Source organism: Poeciliopsis prolifica, unplaced genomic scaffold (genome assembly GCF_027474105.1).
Source record: "Poeciliopsis prolifica strain line A6 unplaced genomic scaffold, Auburn_PproV2 SCAFFOLD006, whole genome shotgun sequence".
NCBI classification, from domain to species: Eukaryota; Metazoa; Chordata; class Actinopteri; order Cyprinodontiformes; family Poeciliidae; genus Poeciliopsis; species Poeciliopsis prolifica.
Window position 1 is genome coordinate 7,683,692 of NW_026562381.1, and position 23,207 is coordinate 7,706,898.

General features: G+C 37.1%; 1 protein-coding gene across 2 annotated transcripts; it reads right to left on the reverse strand.

Moving 5' to 3' along the window:
* Positions 1–410: 410 nt before the first annotated feature.
* On the reverse strand, positions 411–22,638 carry LOC129360718 (glycine receptor subunit beta). Of its 2 annotated transcripts, XM_055031097.1 has the most exons (10): positions 22,287–22,638; positions 19,259–19,397; positions 17,431–17,537; positions 13,851–13,918; positions 10,087–10,313; positions 9,686–9,768; positions 9,364–9,504; positions 8,360–8,512; positions 2,907–3,199; positions 411–1,449 (listed from the first exon to the last, which is right to left on the reverse strand). In XM_055031097.1, exons 2-10 carry the CDS (start codon positions 19,378–19,380, stop codon positions 1,156–1,158), a joined length of 1,488 nt encoding a protein of 495 aa, XP_054887072.1. In that variant the 5' UTR covers positions 19,381–19,397; positions 22,287–22,638; the 3' UTR covers positions 411–1,155. The 2 variants fall into 2 exon arrangements, with proteins under 2 accessions (XP_054887072.1, XP_054887073.1); XM_055031098.1 differs by lacking the exons at positions 13,851–13,918; positions 17,431–17,537; positions 19,259–19,397; positions 22,287–22,638 and adding an exon at positions 13,146–13,160.
* Positions 22,639–23,207: the final 569 nt, after the last annotated feature.

The window sequence follows — 23,207 nt, forward strand, 5'->3', positions numbered from 1 at the left end:
ATTTTATTTGAATTATCATTTTATGTTATTTGGCACTATTACTGTACCATTAAAATTAGTTATTGAAATTTGATGTAGATTTGACTGTTTTTTCTTTGTATTTGCATACTTTGGCCATATTCACAACAGTTAGAGAATACAACCTCCCATTAGCTGAAGCCTGTTTTAGAGCCGCCCTCTAAAACACTGATATCTGCCTATTTCAATGCCTCAAACACTAAATATACTTCAATATGTATTAAAACACTGCAGCAGGAGTTAATGGATACTTGTGTTCTTGGCATTGTTTGGTCACAGCATGTGTGTTTTTCTGATGTAAAGTACATTGTCTTCACTTACTTGTGCCAAAGTAAGGTGTTCTAAAATTATTGATTGATTAATAAATATTGAGACCCACAGCCAAGTTTCTTGTCATTATTTTTAATAACATCAAATGGTGGAAAGTCATTTGATCATTTATTTTCTTTGCTTGAAAATTTCACAAATATATGGTCACAGCTCAGAAGTGACCCGTTTACACAGGCTACAGGTTGGATGAGTCAAGTGTTGTATTAGTTGTAGGAGTGGCAGTGTCACATGACCATCTGGCAGGAAAGAGTGCTTCACATATCCACAAATTTTCTCAAAAGTAAATCATTGGAATATTAACGTTTCATAAATATCTGATATAACTTTTTAGATTTTCTTTTCATATACATGCAATATTTATAACATGCGAGGTAATTACAATGTAACACTTTGCAAAGGAGCTAAAATAAAATGCTTTGACCAATAAACTTTACACAAACAAAGCAAACGAAATAAAACTGAAATAAAACAGTGATTATCAAATCATCTTTGAATTTTCAGTTCCCCTCTTAAAAATTCTCTGTTTCACCAAGACTATTTTATTTCAGCAAATCCTTTGAGTATAACTCAATGCATAAAGTGTTTAATTATAATACTCTTTATCTTTATTCTAAAATAAATAAATAAATTATATCTTATGTAGAAATTGCATTCAAATTTTATTTTTACTTCCTTCACAGCACCAGTTCTGTGGGGGCAAGGTTCCCATTTCTCACTTCTCAATTGGAAATGCAAGCCTTTTTTTATATAAGCCAGGCAAATAAAGAACTCAAGAAACTCTAGCATTGAGATAATAATTCCAGATAATCACAAGTATATGGACCAGTAAATCACATTGAAGAAGAGGAAAGAAAAAGGGAACAGTGCTCTGGAATACAGGTCAACTCTTTTGGCAGCGGAGGGGATGACTGGTTTTGGAGGAGGCGGTTTCTTGTTCTTTGCCTGGGATTTACCGAGAGCAGAGCCGGTGTCAATCGGTTTCCCGTAGCAGTCAAAGTTTGACAGCTCAAAGTCCCGTGGGAGAGATCCCACGATGCTGAAGTCGTTGGTCCGCAGGTCTGATTTGGATGTGCACACCTTTTTACAGCGGGTCTCACCCACCTGAGAGGCAGCAAGAGAAAAAAGAAAAACATCTTGTTCTGTATGATACAGAGATGTTGCACTTTTTCATTTTTTCTCTGGAACAAACAACTGGTGAAAAAGAACCATCTGGACAACTCACTATTGCAGAATTACAAGCCAAACTCTGACGTTCCATCACCAGTAAATTGATGGAGAAAGCTGTTTTAACCATTTCCACATCACATTACTATAAGAACAAAAGATACAAGAAATGGCAGGAGATAGGAGGCAGAAGGTTTTTGTGACTTCAATGGCAAAAAACAAGTCAGTGGTTAGTGACTTCATGCATTGAGTCCTAAACAAGCTCTTGATTTATTTGGTTACCTTAGCATGTGATGCTGAAAAGTCTGCTTGCAATAGGTACAATTATGCATTTTGTTCTAATACATACGTGAATCAATTGGTATAACTAAATGTTGGGCTTGCACTTGCCAACTACACAATGGTCTGTGTTTCTACTCCAGCTATTATCCAACATCTATACAGCATTGTTCCAGAAACTGAAGGAATCATTTATCTGAGGCTTTTAAAAATGTTTTGACTCGACTGCAAACACTTTGAGAGTGCAGTAAATGAGCCGCTTGATCAGGAAACTTGGACAAATCTCCCACTGATAAATCACCTGCTGCTATTTTAAGAGAACACGAATGTTTGGAGTCAACAAAGAGAGTTTCTTTGTTCTCCATAACGTTACCTAATCAGAGGGGTCTTTTAACCCCGGCTATTTTACCCGCTGTTTTTTTAAGTTGAGGTCACCTGAAAGAAATCCTTTTTGCTTTGCTGACAGCCTGCAGGGTGGACAGGATCTAATCAAACTGAAGTCATTAAAATAATTAAAGCTTTGTTATTTTAATTTTCTTTTCATGTGAAAACAGACTTAAACCTCAAAGGAGTAACGCTGCGACTCAGACACCAATATAAATTTATTTTGTATATAAATGTTGTGGATTTCTAAGGAAACTGCTACAAATGTTCAAGCTGAACTCTGACCCCACAGTTATTTGCATTGGGACAAAAACATTTTAATGAATATATTTTCCTGATTTGCATTTAGATTTGATCTTTACAACAAAACAGCTTGAAGGTGTCGGATCTGCAGTCTGGGCTTCATTTGACTGTATGCTGTGTGCAGTGTGGGCGTCTGCATGAAATTTTATATGAAAATGGAAGAGCTCTAGCAGAGGTTAGGGTATTTCAGGTTTTGTAGTTTGCATAATTAATTTGGAAGACTGATTTCTGCAAAAATTTACATAATGTAATTTTCAATCTCTTCAAGATCTCACAACTCAAAGAAATGCAACTTCAGACTTTCAAATTGAACCAGAATTGTGAGATTAATAATTAAAAAAAACTTAATTGTAGAGTTTAAAAATGACAATTGTTTGTGGTTATATCTTAATGCTTTCCTAACACACTCTCTTAAGCCGGTTACTAACGTGTAAGGTGCTGACGTGCAGAGGCGTCCCTCCGGTCCCGTTGATGGTGTTGTTTCTCACACCAGGACTCTTCCCTGCAGCCTTCTCCTTAGAAGCTATCTTGGCCTTCTCCGCCTCAATGTGCTTTGGACTGTTGAGCATCACTTGAACCACAGCGTACTCCACCAGCGAGGCGAAGCCAAACAGCAGGCATGCAATGAGCCAGATGTCGATAGCCTTGACGTAGGACACTTTGGGCAGCTCTGAAGCTAACGAGGTGCATTCAGAAGACAGGGAGAGCACCGAGAGGATCCCTGCATACCGAGGAGCACAGATGACCTTGTCAGTCAGAAATATGCATGAAAATGAAGTATAACTCTCTTTAGAAGGAAGGTAACAGTTTCATTATTATGATGTGGTGGATAGCAACAATATGAACAAATATTTATTCATATCAATGTGGACAAACAATGACTGGCAATATGTTGTAAAATTCTGCCAGCACAACTCATACACTGAAAAAGGAAAATTGTTGTTTCAACAGCGATGTGACAGAGGACACAGACGCTGCCGTGACGCAGCAGGATGCTATGACTTTCACCCCACTGATGACCGGCATAAAAAGGTTTTTACAATCAGAGCACTTCAAATACAATAATCTAAAGCAAGGGTGACAAAGTCCAGTCCTCAAGGGCCGATGTCCTGCAGTTTTTAGATGTGTCTGAGGTAAAAAACACTGGAATGAAATGGCTTAATTACCTCCTGCTTGTGTAGATCAGTTCTCCAGAGCCTTGCTAATGACCTAATTATTGTATTCAGCTCTGGTGCAGCAGAGGCACATCTAAAAGTTGCAGGACACCGGCCCTCGAGGACTGGAGTTTGACACTCCTGATCTAAAGCATACAAGCATGTCCATCTTTGGATTGCAAAAGAAACAGATTTAGTGATTCGGTCAAACTGCAGACTTACATCTAAGAGGCTCCTGCATCACGTAGAGCATTGTGGGTTAAAAACATTCCAGTGTGGCTGATTTAAAACAATTCTGCAAAGATCAGAGTCAACATTCCTCTGCAATGACGTAAAAGATGTCAATATTCCAAATACTAAAGGTGGCTTCACCTGCCACTTAGATAGTAGATAGTAGCTTTTCATTTAATGCCAACTGCAGTTATCATCTGATATGGACATTTTTAAATTTCTCACTATAAAAAAGCAAAAACCAGAGGAAATCTGTAAGGGATAAAGTAGTTTTTCACAAAACCACATGATGAGTGAATCAGATGATGGATAATGCATTTCTCAGGTACTTTGTCATAAATTTGCTGTACTTTCTGTGTTTCTAAAAGACATTACAGTCAGATAACTGTTCATAACTGATCGTCTTTTATGTCTCATACTCCTTCTGTCCTTGACTTGCCCTTTTATTTTATGTTTTTGCACAAGCTTTATAATAAGCTGTGATACAACCATTTGACAGATAATATAAAAAAAATAAAAAATCTATAGAAACACTTCCAAAAATCTAGATAACAATTACTCAAGACATCTTTCAAAGATTACAGGAACGACTGGCTCTTCAGATGCAAAGTATTTAAAAACAATGCTCCCATTGTTATAACATAAAATAGGACATCTAGAATTATAGAAACATGATGTTTGTTTCCACTCAGCAACCATTTGTAGTCAGTTATCAGTGAAGGAAAATTAAAAGCATCCTTCCTGTCAGCACAAAAAGCTGTAATTAAACGGGTACAAAAGGTTTCTGAGAACGTCACTGAAATCAGCATTCAAAGCCCATTTATTTTTCTTTTTGTTAAAAGCACAGACAGCCTCTAATGAGTACGTAATTCCAAAGAGTTTTCATCTCTCAAAGCTTACATCATTACAGGTTAGTGATCTCCCCTAAATAGCAGCAAATCTTCTGGGCCGAAGTGGAAACAGCAATTACGACCAACGTTAAGAGGTTATTCCAACGTCAATGAAAGGCGCTGCAGACTTCTCTTCTTAACATCTCACTTTTTACTGCCTTTACAATAACTTTTAATACATACAATACAATAGATGCTGCTATCAGACTTAATTAAGATTATTCAAAAAAAGAGAAGCTTGCAACAAAGGTCTGATAGAGAGATGTGGACACCCCCAGAAAAGATGCTGAAAAAAATGTCTCAATACAAATTCATTGTTAATTGACCCAACATAATTCCACACACAAAAATGCAAAGAAATCCAATGTTTAACTTATTTAAATTAATTCAATGTAGGAAAAGATAACAGTGTTTAACAAAATTATGGCTGGTTTCACTGTTGGAGAACTGCAGCAACAAGAGGCACCGTGATGTCACCAAATCTCCATGACAATCGTTAATTTTAACATATTATTAGGATCTAATGACAGATATTTTTTGTCATACCATCATACATGAAAAACATGCTGCCTTAGTGGGTATAAAATTATGAATAATGGCCCAAAACTTCACCAAACGTTTGGATTTTTTGACATTTTTACAGTGTGTTCTTATCTTGCTGCAGTACAGACTGTTATACATATTTATACAGTATCCAGTAAGTCTTTCCTCTTTGTGAATATAATTTGATACAAAAATGAGCAGGAATGCAAACCCACAAACACACCAGGGCGCTGACTGACCTGGAGCCATCTTATTCACAGAGAAGTCAGAGCGGGCCTCCAGGAAGGATTGAAGTGATGATGGAATGAAAGTGGTGATAAACAGCTGGAATGAAGATGGAGCATAAAGGAGGCAGTGGATGAATGAGGTGGGATAACAATGGATTGTCTTATCCTGTGCACACACACAAGGGTTATAGGCAATAATATATGAGGCTGATACTGACATATGAGGGTGATACGGACTTATTATATGTGGGCTATGGTGTGGAAGAGGAGTAAATATGTGTTTTTATAGCTAACGCCAGGCTATAGTGGATGTATTTTGGAAAGATAGGACCATGTGTGAGGAAGCATATCTCAAACTCCTCAGGGCTGCTTTCTTTACAAGCAGAAAATTCCTGGAAACACTTTCTGTGTCTCAAAAAAACAAATAAATAAATTATTTTCTTATAATTGTTCATCTTTAAATTCCTAAATTATTTTAAACGTTCATCTTTCAAAATGTATTTCTCTTTTGTACTTAAATGAAGTTTATGACGTTTTAATTTCTTGCTTTTCATCTTTTTCGACTTGATAAAAAAAATAACATTGACATAAATATCAAATTAAACATTAAAAATCCTGTTAGTTACATTTAATCTGTGAAAATGCAAGCATGTTTTGTTTTTTGTTTTTTTTCATAGCTGCAGTGATTATATTTCTACTGTTGTCATTTTGGGGGGATTTGAAACCCAAACTGCAGAGAGAATTCAAACCTGAACTGAAAACTCTTGTTAAATACACATTTTTGATGAGCCTCTGTTTACTTACACTGTTTATAAAGCAAAAATAATCAGGATCGTTTGCTCTGGAGTAATCACAGCTGTTTTTCAGTCTTGTTCCCCTCAGTATTTTAAGATTTATCTTTTTTATCTTTGATCTGTGCCTACATGATTACATATCACTCCATGTTGATTCCAGCAGTTAGAGCATCTCCACCATTCTTGTTCTAACAGATCCTTTCTCTCAGCAGCATTTTCTCTATCAAAAACAAAAGGAGGAATCTGTCTGATGGGTGCTCTCCTTACTGGTGTAAAGTATCAATAAATGCAGTAAAATGTTTGCTGGAAAATGGTTAAATAGGACAGTGTAATGCAAGAGCAAAATGAAACTCATTTGCTCTCCTATGTGCACAAAATATTCCACACCTTTCTAAGAAGACTTCAGCAGATGGTTTCGATGAAAATCTGAAAAAGGTCACCAATTGATTTTCTTCTTAAATTCAAGAACAGAATGTGTATGTAAAGATTTTCTCTGTGTAAAAGTTGCTTTCAGTATGTGTTTTGGTCTTATTAGTCGAATCACGTAGAGGAGGCCCACACACTTGGCTTCCCTCAAGATCTTTTCAGGATAAGAAAAAAAATTATGACAAATTTAGAGAATTTATCACACTAGCAAAGCCAAGTTATCTATTTGATCCAAGTTCTGCCTGATGAACTGATCCAAAGGCGTCATTTAGTTATTGCATGTCACTGTCTGAATGAGATTATTGATACATGTAGAAATCTATCGTCTTCTGCACTTAGAGCTAATATCCATCTGCTCAGCAGACATTGATATCCCCTATGCCTGCACTGTCTTTTAGCAGGAGACAAGACTTTTGGCGCCAGGGTGTTTCTGATTTATACAAACAGTTTGAAGAGCTGATCAATCAAAACTCAAAAATTATTGATTTCATTTTAAAAACAGGCAAATGACCAACAAAATCCCAAACAATTAAATTGAAATCTAATTACTTTTACCTTTGTATATTCTCCATCATCCTGGTCACTACTCTTTCTTTTTTGATTTGGTATTAAAATATTTCTTAATTTAATTTAGTAAAAAGCATAGAAAATCCTCTCTGTCGTTTATAATACAATACAATTTAATTTGAGAAGCGCTTTAAAACAACACTGTTGTACACTAAAACAAATAAAGCAGACATAAAACCAACAAAACGTTAAAGCCAACACCTCAAGCTGTGTCAAAAGCCAAAGAAAAAATAATGAATTTATTGAAATCCATCCTGACAAATAAATAAATAATGATTGTCATTGCTCTTCAGAGGTGAAATCATTTGTTTTTAAGACTACTCTAGATAAATGCATCAGTGAGTGGGCCCCAGCTGTCAATTACAGCCACATTTAGTGATTTATTATTCACCACAAACACAGGACAGGGAGCCATGCTTCACACACAAAGTCCTTCACGGTGTCAAAGTGACTGATGATGTCATGATGGGAGGGATTGGAGGTTACAGTGTGAGTAATCCCTGAAACCTTTAGAGTGCTTTCTGTTTATGTGTCTGTTTCTCTTCATAACATTCCTCTTTAATGAACCTTTGAACAGTAAACCCATTCAGAATAAATCTCATCAAAAAGTTGATTTGTATTAGTAATAAAATTCAACAAGTTAAATTAATTTCATACTGAGTTTAGGTTTGATGAGAATAGATAATGCAAAGGAAGTCCAGATTCTTTAAAATCAGGACAAACTTTACTCTTTTTACAAGGTGATTTATTCATCTTCCCATGATTGCTTAAGCTACAATACTACAATTCTTCTCTAAAATACATTTCCATTGGTTTTATGTAAAATTCTAGTATTTTGACAAACTAAAATGTGAGTTTTTCTCAGCTGTAAGCAATAATCATCACCACTGACAAAAATAAGTGCCTAAAAACATAATACCTCCTATGTGGACCTGTGAATGCCTTCTGACTGCAGTAACACTCGCTAAAAGAGCAGGAAGGGTGCTTACAGTGTTTATGTCCTTGCAAATAGAAGTGGAATTTGTTATAGTTGGTCAAATGGCTCTTACCCAAAGGAACCCTTGCAGCACTCGCATCAGGGTTGATCCAGAAAGACAGCCAGGAAAGGACCACTATGAGCAGCGTGGGGGCATAAACACCCATCATGTAGAAGCCAACTTGTCTCCGTAGGGTGAAGATAACCTCTACACAAGTGTAATACCCTACATGAGGAAGAAGAAAACTCAAACATCACAAGGATTTCATCTGGTTGGTCCAGAATGGTTGAGCTGAAGTAAAGTTTTAAAAATGCAGGATTCTCTCCATCTTTTAGATGAAGCCTGACAGTGTCATGCACAGACTCAAACCAGCTGAACGCAGAGACAATCTTTATAGGTAGCCATGGTAAGCAGGTAAAAACCTGACTCAGCAGGAGCAGGGCTTGTCAGTAGATCAGTAAGAAAATGCAGCTTTACATGCAATGGTTGATAAACTGGTTCATCACTTTAAAGAAAACAAGGATTCATTCATTGAAACTGAGTTGTTTTCTCACCCTACACTTTCAATATTCAGAAGAAAAGCAATGCTTCTAGCAGCAAAGCCAAAGCCACAACTTGTTGATTTATTGATTAAACAAAAATATTAAAACACAAGTAGCAAAAATTAGCTTTAGATTGTGACTTTGCTTCCACATATTTTAAGCTATAAAGGGTTTTCTTTGTTCAGAGACTCTTTAAGGCTACAAACTATAAAAACTCCAGATTTTGAGACATAAAATACTGAGAACATGATAATCATTTCCAGTTTTGTTCTACCATTAATGTGAGATATATGATGCTCACCTGAAAAATAAAGTTTTCTCTCAGGCTAAGACATGCAAAAAAATAATGAAATATGTAATAAAAGCTTTGTAGCAGCACCTTCCAGTTTCATTTTTTATTGAATTTAATTCTATTAAATCAGACAAATCTGACATTTGTAACTTCCAGAGCTCAGATGAATATGTTTCCAGACTGCATCTGCTTTCTCTCTTTCTTTGTATATGAAAAACACTTTGTTAATATAAATCCATCACCTGTTCCTTCATAGAATTTGGTGCAGTTTCCATAATCAATGTCTTCTTGTCTGATGTCAAACTGTGGAAGAGCGATAGCATCCATTTGGACAGGGTCTCCTGTCTGCCACATGAACTGCAGGTCATCTGTTGTGTACCCAACTAAAAAATCAAATTAAAGAAAAATACACTTATATCAAAACATAAATATGCATGTTAAAAAATAAAATGAAAGTCTAACTATAAGAACTAACAATATTCTATCAGTATAATATCTATTTGAGTGATCTAAGTGCCTGCAGGCTATTAGAAGTAACATTGTGAGGTATTTTTCTAAACGTACAGCTTTCAAGTTGCATTTTACACCTCTGTGTATCCATTGGAAACAAGGTTAGATCCAATGGGCAAGAAAGGGTGATGGACAACCTGGAAGGAGATGAAAAGCAGCATATTTTAGTTTGATGAGCTTTGTCTGCCTCTCTGTATATCTACATGCAAACCTTGGTTGTATAACACTGGTGTAAACTTTGGCGTTTAAAAGGCTTTCACTGGATTACATCAGTGAAAACCTTTTAAACACCAAACAAACGCCACACTTTACAACAGTTTTTTGGTTTCTGTGTTCTCCAGACTCAGTTATAACAGAAAAATAAAAGACATTGGTTTACAATGTATTTTTTGAAAAATATTTTAAAAAGGAAATGTAACAAACAAATAGACAAGTAAATCAGTAAGTAAAAGTACCTCATACTAATGAGGACATCTCCATTACGGAAGATGAAGAGGAGGATGTTCTCTTGGGTCACATCGTGAAAGTTTGCACTCTTCTCATTAGCAAAGAACAGGTCAGGCTTCCAGAGACATTTGAACATCTTGGGATCAACAGTGAGCGAGTCTGACTTGAAGTCCTGCGGTAACTTGAGCCTGGGGTCATTCCAGCGCTGCCGCAGGAAGATGTTCACCCTGTAATCCTGTCAGGTTTGACAACAGACAAGTTCAAACATGGCTGCATTTCCAGTAAACTCTTCTGGAGACCGGCTGGTTATTTTCAGACACATAACTCAGCTAATGAGTCACTTTTCCACATCAGAAAACTGGAATAATTTGCTCTGGAGCTTTGAACAAGAACGTGTTGAACAATTTTTCAACTGTGACAATTAACATAGGTTTGTTAATCTTGAAATAAAACCATTTTAATTATTTGTTTTACTTGTTTTTAAAAACATGCCTTCTTCTGATTGTGTAACTGCTATTTTCTCTGACGCAGAACTAAAACAATCCAAGATGCAAAGCAAGTCTTTGCGACTGAAGGTCAAACATAATAACACGTAAAAAGCTGCAAAGCCCAAAGGTCAGATGTTATCAGGACGCCAACACTGCTGACGCCGTTAAGGAGCTTAATGATGAAATCTCCACATTCCTGCTGGTCTTGTGCTAAATTAGGCTGTTTGAAGGTGAAGATGGATGAAATGTGAACATTTGATAGAACTTCCAACATATTGGCAAAAATATATATATATATATTTAAAATATAAACATATATCACCTTTGTTTATATTATTTCATTATCACTTGTTGATGCAGTCAACTTTAATAAAACACTTTTATGAAACATTTTCACATATTTGAAGAAACTTTCACTATGTCGTCTCCCAGTGCTAACTAGAAATAACCAATCGGTGGCGGGATTGGTTGTCAATCAAGCTTGTGTACATGCTTTCTGCTAAACTACATCTTCTTTCTGATCGCGAAGCTCATCATAAATGCAAAGGCTAGTTAAAATGGCCACTATTGACAACAGTTGAACAGTTTTCTGCTGTCATTAATAAGTTGTTTCTCTGTCATTAGTACATTTAGCAGTCCACACACAAGGATGATAGGCAGCACTATCTTTTCACAGATAATCTGTCTTATTCTGTCACAATATAGCTGCCAATTTGCTAATATTTGTTTATTAGCAAATATCCAAAAAAGTATATATATATATATATATATATATATTTTTGTTTGTTTGTTTCATACTGCAGTTTAATAAATGCAGCCTGACTATCCATTAAGCTTCAACATTATAATGAAAGCCTGAGGTCCATTTGCTCCACATTTAGAAAGCAGGCTGTCATTTGTGCACCACCCTAATTTCAGTCTCCGGTGTCTGTCCAGTTCCACAAACAGCCTCTGTTGGATTTTTTTTCCTGTCTGAGATGCAAGCCAATTCCCACACCTTATCCTTCCTGAAAACCAGACAAGGAAATATATCTTCCTTCTGGCTCGGTATCAAGCTGCCAATGCGACATTCGATTCCAGGGAGATTTAACACGGCTGTGTGTTGTAATCAGCAAGGAAAACTCAAGCTGGGAGGCTGTAAAAACATAGCTGCAATTTATTCTGTCTCAACAACATCATTTTCTACAGAGGTCTACGCAATCTTCAAGTGAAAATTGGTGTGTTAAATACGGCAGACGTGTGCTGCGTGTTAGCCTGAGGAAGGTGTAAATGATGAGGAATGGCTTTTAGAGATCAAACACCCCACAGAGTGATAAATTGAGGGGGCAGAGGTGACCAGCTGTTGTTTCTTTCTCCTCCATGAATCGTTTCAAACCTTCTTAACTTTCAGCGTCTTGGGAAACCCATCGAAGAGAGAGAAGACCTTTGGGACTTCAGTCTCATTTTCCTTCATTGCCATTTTCTTGGCTCATGTTTCTATTTCCAACACCTGTCCTTTTCTTTTTTCGTCTTCCACTCATCTTGCTTTGGGTAGATACTTTCCTATGTTGCTTTGATTTTCATGGCTTTGTGAAAATATTTTCACATTTCCTGTTATATTATTCCTCTTTGCTCAGACTCCTTATTATAGTCTGATTCTGTCACTATTGCCAAATTCAGCAAATCTACAATGAAGAGAGATCCACAATTCAAGAAAGCAAGTGATCAATCATTTTTTTTAATAAAAAAAGATAAACTATTTATTCTTGTTGCTCTGTTTTAATAAACAGAGAAATCTGGGAACCAAATGTGATCTAACCTGAATGTTGGTTGTCTTAAATCATTGCTATGCAGAATAAACAATTAGACAGAGGTTATCTCAGCGAGCCACATGTTTTATAATGGGAGACATGGTTAAATCAATATAGAAAAAATATGTTTATTTTTTTTTTTGTTTCTTTTCAAAAATCACATTTAAAAGTATGGATTTCTTAATGTCAAGCAGGCAGTAAAAATAAAAACAGAAAAGAATAATATAACAACAATATATAACATAACAAGAATAATATAACAATATAATTTGTTCAATTTGAACAAATTGTTTGAAAATGACCAGGTAGAAGATATAATATCTTGTTTCCTGTCCCTCTCTTCTATTAAGTTTATGTGTTTATTTGTAATTTTTAATCACATTTGCAACCAAACATTGAATTATTTCTAAATTTAGTAGATTGGGGCACTTTGGCTCACACACCTTATTCTTAGTGAAAAGTTGACAATAAATCTGTTTTTATGACATTGAGCCTCGTGATAAAACACGAGGCACGGACATGTCTCCTCCCATTCCTGACTTTATTGTTCTTTCTTCCTGTTTTACATCCTCCTTTTCAGACGGGGAAGCCATCAATGACAATCAGGAATGCTTGCATGCAATCTATCAAAATGTGCAGGAATGCAAGAACCTGCACATCACATCTCACAAAAGACTACTGTTCTTTTGTGAGAACAGCTTCTTGTATGATCCATACAAGAAGATGATGATCTTCTTGTATGGATCATCATTATAATCTGACTACAGTGGAAGCAGAGTGGATTCTCACCATGGTTGTTTCCTGAATTGAATTGATTTGATAAACCACAGCAGATGACACGGCTCCCTGTGTTTTCTCTCCCTGTCATCATCTATAAAACTCCATCTCCATAATACTAAATTATAAAACTGCATGTGAAATTTCAAAAATTATTTAAGAAACACGAAGGAAGAACGTCTCAAATATACACTAAATTATACATAGCAGAGCTAATCCAAATGGTGGATACTGTATGTCACTGAGCTGCAAGGCTTGAAATAACCTCATAACTAAGCACTGCTTCTCTCCCATCAGCTTTGAGAAATCACACAAATCAGGTGGCCTTCTTGAATCCAGAAAGTGTTCTGAAATGTTCCAGACTGTTCAGAAGTTGGCCCTGCAACGTCCTTGAGTTTAATCTGGTGATTAGCATTCAAACAGCGCTTCTTTATCTGCATTTAAGTCATCAGATTAATGAGGCTTGAAAACTTGCCTTTTCCATCATGATTTATTTTAATGGTTCTAAAACATGTCAGAAATCACTAATTTCTTCGTTCTTTCTAAGACACCCACATTAGAGTAGTTTTAACCCTGTCCAGGCAGATGTTGCATATTTGCAACAGCTAAATGCTACTTAGCTAGTCTTTGCAAGTAATTTGAGCCTGAGAGGGTTAAAGCTTCTTGTATGGATCATCATTATAATCTGACTACAGTGGAAGCAGAGTGGATTCTCACCATGGTTGTTTCCTGAATTGAGCCAAAGCTGTTGATGAAAATGTTCACTCTGTCCTCCACAGGAATCCCTGGATTTAGAAAGACAGAAGATATTTTAACATTTAGTGTCATCTTTAATCACTGCTGGTTGGAAGTACGATTGAAGCATCATGCGTTCAGCTACAACTCACAAAATGTGAATGTCATCAAAAAGTTTAGTGATTTAGTTTGAAAACTTTATCTCCTAAATCATTTAAACATGTTTATTACAGACTAGTTGACAAACGTATTCATAATAATAATTTGAATTCTACACAAGATCAGTGTGTGTATTAAACAACTTAATGTAGATGCTCTAATCACGTGGGCTGGGCTCCTTTTGCATGAATAAGTCCATCGGTGCAGCACAGCAGGGAGGCGACCAGCCTGTGGTTCGATCAAAAATACTTCACAGATTCTCTGTGAAGTTTAGCTCAGGCCACTTTGCTGGCCAATCATAGTGAAACCATGATGACTAAAGCAGGCATTGTTATTCTTGGCTGTGTGGGCCAGTACCAACCCCTTCTGCAAAATGAAATCAGCAGCGCTTATCAAGCTTTTCAGCAGAATCAAGCATGAAGTGCTCTGAAATTTCCAGGTTCCCAGCTGAGCTGAGTTTGGATTTGATAAACCACAGCAGATGACACGGCTCCCTGAGTCATCACTTTTCCTTTATACATGCATTTTCATTTGAAAGGAGAATTTTGTTGTATTGTTATTTTTTTCTCCTTAGCCCACTTTAGGTTCTCCTGATGTTTCCTCACTAACACCCTGAGTATCCAATCATCGACGTGGTCAATAGAGATGTGAAACCACTTAGTACATAGTAATAACGTTTTCACTCTTCACAGGTGGCCTGGGACTCTTGCTTGTATACGAACACAGGCCATGCTGAGTGACACTGAAAGACCAAACGCTGACCTGATGCAATTCGGCTCAAGCAGGAAAGTTCAATAAAAGTTTTACTTGCTGGGATTCACAGTTCTAAAAATAAATAAACATGTTGATACCAGGACCAAATGGGACCATCTGGTTCAGGAGTGACTTCACATATCTCAGTTATGTGTCTCAACTCTTAAAGCACTGAGTCCAGCTGCAGTCCAAGTTCCTCAAACGACTTTGCTTTTCAGTCCTCTTTAGATAGTGGTTTTCCATGTCTTGAGCACCTTTTCCTGTCTTCATTTTTGCTTCCAGACAATTTACATTAATATCCTTGAATAAAGTCCCCTTTGAGCAGCCAGCTTCTTCAGCAACCACCTCAGCTTCGTTTTGGAAGGTATCAGTTGTGTTCTGTTGGACAATTGTGAGGTCAGCAATGTTCCCCCAGTGTTTTATTGGTTCTATGAAATATTACAGCTTTCTAAGGCCCTGAATTTAAGTGAATTGGCAGAAATAAATGTTTGAATTATAGCTCTCAGATTTTAATTTGAATTCCTGAGTCAGACTAAAAAAAAAAAATCCTCTAATTTATTGAGATGCACTTTTTTTTAATGCAGTTATAATGCTGAGAAATAAATCTCTTTTTTTTTATCAAACACCTAAAAGTATTGCTTCAGAGTTTTAGGTAGTTTCCTGTGTGATAAGGTGGAAGACTAAACAATAAAAAAACAAATAAAAATCTATTTGCATGAGCCACCCATCCGTTTGTGACACTAAACCTGCGAATGTTTGGGCTGGCATCTCGCTCTGCTTTACCGTTTTGCATAAACTAATAAAACTTCTCCTAAATGCTGACTCCTCACCCAGCTTTGAATAAATAATTTATTTTGAGGTGTTCACTGATTGCGTCAAAGAACAAACTTTTCCCTAAAATGAGTACACATAAAGCGGAGGTGGCACAGGGCTCGTGTCTGCCTTGCATTTATTACAGAAATTGAGCTAATTAATATTCCATGAAGCACATTTTGTGTTTCCTCACACTGTGTTTCCTCTATATGTGAGAATATGTAAAAGCAGCTCGCCATTTTAAAGCCGCTGACAAAGCAATGCCCAATGTGCAGCTTAGATATTAATGTGGGAGATTAAGACATGGCTGTTAATGGACAGGGAGCTTTTAGCTCTAAAATCAAGAGCAGATGTCTGGCTGCTGGACTAGTTGGAGGCGCTCAGGGAGGGAGACCGTCTGCTCGCTACATATCAAAAACAGCCTCAGATTCAGCTCTGCCAAATGCCAGAGAATGGAAACTATTTGCAATCCACCTGAAGAACGGCAAAACCATCATCCAGACAGACGAAACAGTCAAAAGTTACTCCTCTCTAGTTCTTATAGCCATGTCTGGGAGGGTGAAGCAGAGTAAAACGTCTCTGTGAAACGAACAGTAGAATATAAACACTGGAGACAGCTGCTTCCTGTTGAGTAAGAACTGAAACTAAAACTGGCACACATTAGGATTAAAGGGTTCACTTTAGCTCCAATTCCCACACAGATCATTTATTTAGAAATAGAATACTTATTCTATTTTCTAATTGTAACTTGTAGGTGTCCAATTCTCAAGATAAATGTAAACTAATTGAGCACATCATTATGACCACTCACAGGTTAAGTGAAAAAAATAAAATGTTTGACACCTATTAGCAGAGGTGGTTGGTAGATAGTTGCATCACTACGCTCGTCTAGGAGCAGTTTTGCTGTGCTTCTTATTCTTGAGACAAAAAAATAAAGTTATGAGGAAAATCTGGTAGTTCAGAGAATAAAACAAAAAAAATAACTTAAATTATTGCCAAAATCAGGCAGTAGATTTTAGAAGTAGAATAAATTGGCAGGCAGAAGGATCTGAGTGAATTTGGAAATGGCCAAATAATCAGGTGAGAGCATCTCTGAAACTGCAGCTCCGGTGAGGTGTACCTGATCTGTGTTGATCAGCTTCTGTCAACAGTGATTCAAGACTGAAACATTGGGGAGCTCGAAACAGCATCAGAAACCAACACGGCTAACTGATTGGTATCTGGAGCGATCTGATCTGATGCTGACCCAAATGAGCTATCTTTCTTTATTATGTAAAATCCAAAAGAGTAGGAGATTTTTAAAGAGACAGAGGCCTAATTTCAACTTACAAAATCAAATTTCTTTTAATTCATGTTTGATATATACACAATTTTTATAACAACTAAATGAAACTAATTGATTGTGCTATAAAATGGCACTATGTGCCTGGAAATTCACTGCTGTTTTTTGACAAAATAATCTCAGAATACCCAGAACCTCTCAGTAGACCAGTTTGGTTTTTCACCAACAGAGGAAAGTGGTTTTGTATGATGCATCACAATTTTAAAGAAACAGTGATCAAGCACTGTTTAAGGGAGCACAACCACAAGTTAAAGTTCTGAATTTGCTCTTAAACTCCCCAGAACACAATCCAATTGAGCATCTCTGGTATGTGCTGGACTTTGTACATTTGCAAAACAGAAACTCTTTCTCTGTTCCTTTACATTTGTAAGATACTTCCAACAGAACTATATACAAACAGACTGAATGTGCATGTTTGTATTAAGCATACCAGGAACTCAGTTAAATTGTAAATAAAATCCAAAGCAGGCTGGTTATAGATGTGACAGGACTTGCCTTTGAAGTTGGGTCTTATTCTGGGATCGTAGCTGATCAGTAACCTGTTCAAGATGTTACTGGTTGAGTTTGCAGGGACTCGAGCCAGATCCTCAGACGACAGCTGTCTGCAAACAAAGAAGGCGGAGAGGGAAGTTTAGCAGGTCAAATTCCTGGCAGATGAACAACACAAATGGACAGCGCACCCACTTCTAGCCGCTTTGTGTACTTTTTGATTAAACTACATGCCGAGAGAGGAACCACTTTGGGATTAAATTGGCTTTTAAAATTTGGACCACCCAACAAATGTTAGCGTGAAGCAACGTTTAAAAATGTGATCTGCTGTTATTCCGAGTTGTTCCCAGATCCTGACTTAGCCTTGGATTGATGGATGGTGTTTTGTGATCATCTGGGACAAATAGGAATAATCAGGGCTTTTACAACAAATACTCACTCAAATGGTAATCTTGCCACCAAATCAGTCCACCCACTACTTTGATACATATTACTCCTAACATCAATTTTCACTTACTTTAAAGTTCATAATGCCATATTTTTTTTCCTATTTCTATCCTAACCAACCTGAGACTTTTCTTTTCAACCACCCTAAACCAAAGGTAGTAAAAACAAAGAGTTTCCTAAATGTGAGCACTCTGGAAAGGCAGGGGATTTCATTGACATCCAGCCAAACATTTTCTGTTCCTACATCTTAAATATTACAGAACTAAGTGACAAAAACAAAGACTGAGCCGTGAGCAGGATCTGGCAGGGGAGACAGGAGAAAAGCCTCTTCATGGGTGGCAAAGAATTTACCCCTCTCAAAGGCACTTTACATATCAAGAAGTAAACTTTATGCTCTGAGGATGATTCAAAGTCTTTCACAGGAATGATCTACTGTGTGTATGTTATGCTGTTTCCTTGATCAAAGTGAAACACACAATTCCCACCCACAAAACCTCCCTTTCTCCTCTTTCTGCTTTAACCAGCTCTTCTGACAGCCTCAAGCACCAGAGCTTAGCTAGAAGCAAGTGGTTTTCTTGATCCACAGTGGCATCCACAGCATTAAACACGGAATATGTCATGCAGCTTGCACATGCCAGCGCATGAACCACATCAAACAGTTTACTCCTCATTTCAGGAAGCCTCAGTGTGGATCCAATTGTTACCATTTAAGAGAGCAGACAGAGCAGTTTCTCCATGGAAAGAAAAATGGATATGCTAGAGGAGTAAGAGATTATGTTCTAAGACTATTCATCATGTCTGTAATTTATCAATAAGATCTAAATCAGATTTATTTGAGTTTGGATTTTGAATGCTCATTTCTTAAGAGTTCAACAAAGTCCGTTTCTTTCTTTGAAATGCAGCTGAATAACGAATAAAGTTCAGTCTATATAAATGATTAATAACATATTATTGAAATATTGCCTCTTAAATTACTGTTTTAACATTTTCAATACGCTGATTAATAACACAACAGATAAAAGATTTAGAACTTTTACTTCTTCTCAATCAATAATTTTATAAAAAACTATTTATTGTGTTCTGTTGAACTGAATTATAATTATATTTAATTGGAATATACTGAACTAGAATGAACTATCTAGATATTATTGGTGTGCAAAAGAAATTACATTTTATGTCAGAAGTTTATATGCACTCATCATCGGCATAAGTTGCATGATAATGAGCAATTTCCCCATGGTTGACCAATTTTACACTTTTTGACGTGGTGAAAACTATAAATAAAGGCTCACATTCACACACACATTGTTTCTGTCTGGTAATATACTGTCTATGAAGGATGTTACCCTGCACAGGATAACAGATGTTGTGTTTATCTTGTACTTACGATGGACAGTAAACCTGCTTCCCTTTCTTTTTTCCCTTCTTAGTTCCTTTTTCTTTCGCAGAGCCTCCCTCTAGACAAAGAGAGAGGACTAAGAGGAAGATGGCAAGCTTCTTCATCGCCATTCTGGTGTGAGTGTGGCCTGTGGAGGACAAAGCAATTTAAGTACAGAGAAGACAGATTAAAAATTGTTCAGTCAGGAATATGACTCAAAATATTCTAATGTTATTTTCATTTCAGGTTAGGAGTTACTTGTCCAAACCTGATGTATTTTCCTTGTTTCCTTTGCTTTTGTTTCTTTGAATGAATGAATTTATTGTTATTACAATTTTACGATGAGATTTAAATGAAACAGACTTCATCTTTTCAGATCTCACACATTCATATCTGACTAGCATAAGTAAGACAAACTGCAGCAAGAAGAAAATATATTGCATTAAACTTCTTTTAAATTTGCTGTGATTTATAGTTGTTGTAGTGATATAAAGCTCACTATATGCTAAATAGGCAATTTACAGGTAGGGTCTTAATATGACAAAAACAAAACTACAAAAAACTATGAGGGCAGAAATGCTCTTGTGCATGCATGGTGCATTTTTCCTTTACAGAAGCCATTAATCAGAGAATAACAATGATACCTGTATGATTCATACCATGTATTAGAAAGTTGTGCCCTTTTATTGCATAGCGATACTGGAGACAAACAGTAAAGCCAGCAGTCTCGCCTCCAATCCCAAACACACACTCTGCCAGCCAGCCTGTATATTAACTGAGGCAGTTTAGTGTCTAGACAGAGACACACTCTTTACTCCTCAATGCCTTGGCTATTTAGGTCCCTGTCTGCTCCTGGGCTGCACATGGATTATTAGTTTATGTTGGAGAAATGTATTTCTTAAATCTATTGCGTTTCTTTGCTCTAAATGCAAACTTTTTCTGTTGACCAGATAAAGTAAACAACATTTTATCAGGCAGATAAACTACAACACTGAAACTTTCTGGCCAAGTATGTCATCAGTCAAATGTTGGGTGGAGCAGCAAGTCAATGTTTGACTTGACAAAAAGATTCACCTCCACAGATCAACAAAAAACAAAAGGAAAGTCAGGGTAACGATGCTAAGTTTATAAAGGTTCACAAAATTAATTAAATAAATTAAACATTTATTGTAAGATCTGAAGATCAACACAATCTTTAATAAGAGCTGATCCAACATTAGGGGGATTACTGAGGTTCAATAGGAGGAAGAGTCTTCTCTTAAAACTCTTCATTGCATTGTGTGTGTTAGTCAATGTGATAATTAAGGTGATATTGATTTTTGTGTTGTTCAAATTTGTACAACACGTTTTTTAAGAAGTCTGTGAAGGATGAGCCTTGACGAGCTGGGACACAGTAAAGTCCGTGTCTACATGCAAGGACACACTTTCACACCCGACATGTCTAACTTTTTGGTTTCAGCACAAACTGCCGCGGTTCATCGTGGGTGCACACGCGTGTTCCTGCCTCAGCTGTCCTTTCCATACTAGCTAGCTTGTAATTTTCATTGTCAAACATTTTCCCGTTCAGAATGAAGCTCCGAATGGGAGTCATGTGATGACATCATCAGGACGTCTTAATTGAATGTTTTTTTTTTTTTTAATTAAATTGAGTATTGTGTTTTTAGTCATAAGTTTTTTTCAGTGTTATGATTATTTTATTTCTTTAGTATACTTTGATAGTAGAGCACTTGAATTATAGATAGTTTTTGTCTTCTTCTGGGTGGAGCTTGTGACCTTTCACATGTCGTCATGCTCCCCAGAACTCCGCCCACTCCCCCATGACAGAGGTCAAAACAACGTATGCGCTCTTGGAAAGCCTGCCAAAACACAGACAGCTGTTAGCCTCGCTTTCACTTGAATTCACTTTAAAAATAGTCACAGGATGCTGCGCGGTCAGCTGCATAAACAGCTGCATAAACAGCTGACTGCTGTTTATGTCATTTTATTGTGTAACTTTTATGAGGAAATATGGCAGCTAGTATTGCAGCCGTCAATCACAGGAACTCGGGATGCAAGTCAAACAACCATTCATCCTCATATTTATGAGAAACACAATGATACACCTAAGAACAATTTGCATGTACATGACATGAAGGCCATGTAAATAGCATTCATGTCATGTACTGTCCCAGTACTAAAAAGGGCACCTCTGTATTTTTAACATGGACATATGAATACATCCTGACAGAAATATGACTTGATTTAAAAGAGTTTACTCAACCATGGCCATGCAGCAGACTGAGGCTTATCCAGCTCTGTTGTACTACGAGCAATTTTAAACATACAGAGGTTGTGTCACACAGTGACTCACATTGCTTGCCCAATGGCACAACTGTCATGTCCAACTCATGTTCAGGTCCAGATATCCACAATCTTAAAACATAAATGCAATTAATCCTTTTTCTGCCAAAGCCAAATGTTGATATTATGGTCAAGTCTGAGAGCTTAAACTTGACTTTTCAACATTTGGTTACACATTATTGCACATAATATGACATTTTCAACATTTTAAAAGAAGAGAAATACAAAATTACTTTTTAATTGTTCATGAAATTTTGATTTGATATCTGAAACATGAACCTGCAAATGTTCAAAATAATTTACCAGTGATATGTTTTGCGTCTAAAACCAACAACATATCTTTCCTAACATTTGAAATGACAAAATCCTGGTTTGAACATTTCAATCCACAAAAGTATTTTTGACCAAAGGCCTGTCTCACAACAAAGGTTGAAAAAAAAAAAAAAACAGCAACCCGGAGCTCCCCCAACCTGTAGCTGCTCATCACCTCCATCCCGTTTCTAACAGGAGAAAAGTAGGAGGCTGACGCTCCGAGCATCTGGAGGGAGACTGAACAGCAAACAGCGACCACCATGACGGGGGTCGCAGGAAGGAGATGCCCATGCATGTGAAGGCGATGCTGTGATGTCACGTCATGCTATGAGCATATCAAAAACATGTTAGCCGTTCATCTCTGAACATGCACCGCTCCACTCACCGTTTTGGTTTTCCTGTTGTCAAAGATAAATCCAGAACAGCTGACAGTTAAACAGATGAAACCCTTTCAGAGCCTTGCAGACCAGTCGCTGTCTTTCTTTGCCATCCTGTTCTCCGCTCACCTCTGAGAAGCAAATTGTTGAGCGGATATTTTCAGGGAAGAAAAGTTACATCTCGGCAATGTGCCAATTTTTGTGTTTATTTCCCGGTTGTTGTAATTTTGGAATCAGAGTGTATATGGCTGCTGCCCTTTCGCCTCAGCTCGGGATGCCCAAGATGGAGGCTTGCGTGTACCTGTCATGCAACATGCGCAGTAGCGGCAGCGTGGAGCTGGAGCGCATCACCGCCATCAGCACCACGGACAGCCGCTTCCCCGCCTCCTGGTCGGCGGCGGCGGCTTCATGATGCCAGCTGAGCGAGATGCTGTCACACACGTGATGCTTCACTGTCTGTAGTGAAATCCACGGACGTGATCAGACCCACGGAAGGAACATGTCCTGTTCCAGTTAGCAGATAAGGCGGACAAGCCATTCAGATCAAAATTATTTATAGGATTGAAATGAGACAATAGATGAATGCCATTCTTTAACAAAATATATTTTCCAATTATATTACATTGCATTAAGAACATTTCAAATAAATGATTGAATTCAAGTTTTAAAGAGAACTTCATGTTTGCAGTGGTTGGTAGATTTGTCTTCAAGTAGAACTGAGGATCCAAATGGATGAAGCTGGTGGGGACAGGATCTGCTACTTTTAACATCAATCTTTCAAGAGTTTGTTTTGTGGATGATCTGCCCACAGTGTGACTCTAAAATATTTTCACAAATATACATTTATTTTCCAACACAATGCCATTGCATTTAAATCACATGCACCATTTATGAATGTTTATTTTTGACTCATTTGACTCACAACCAAG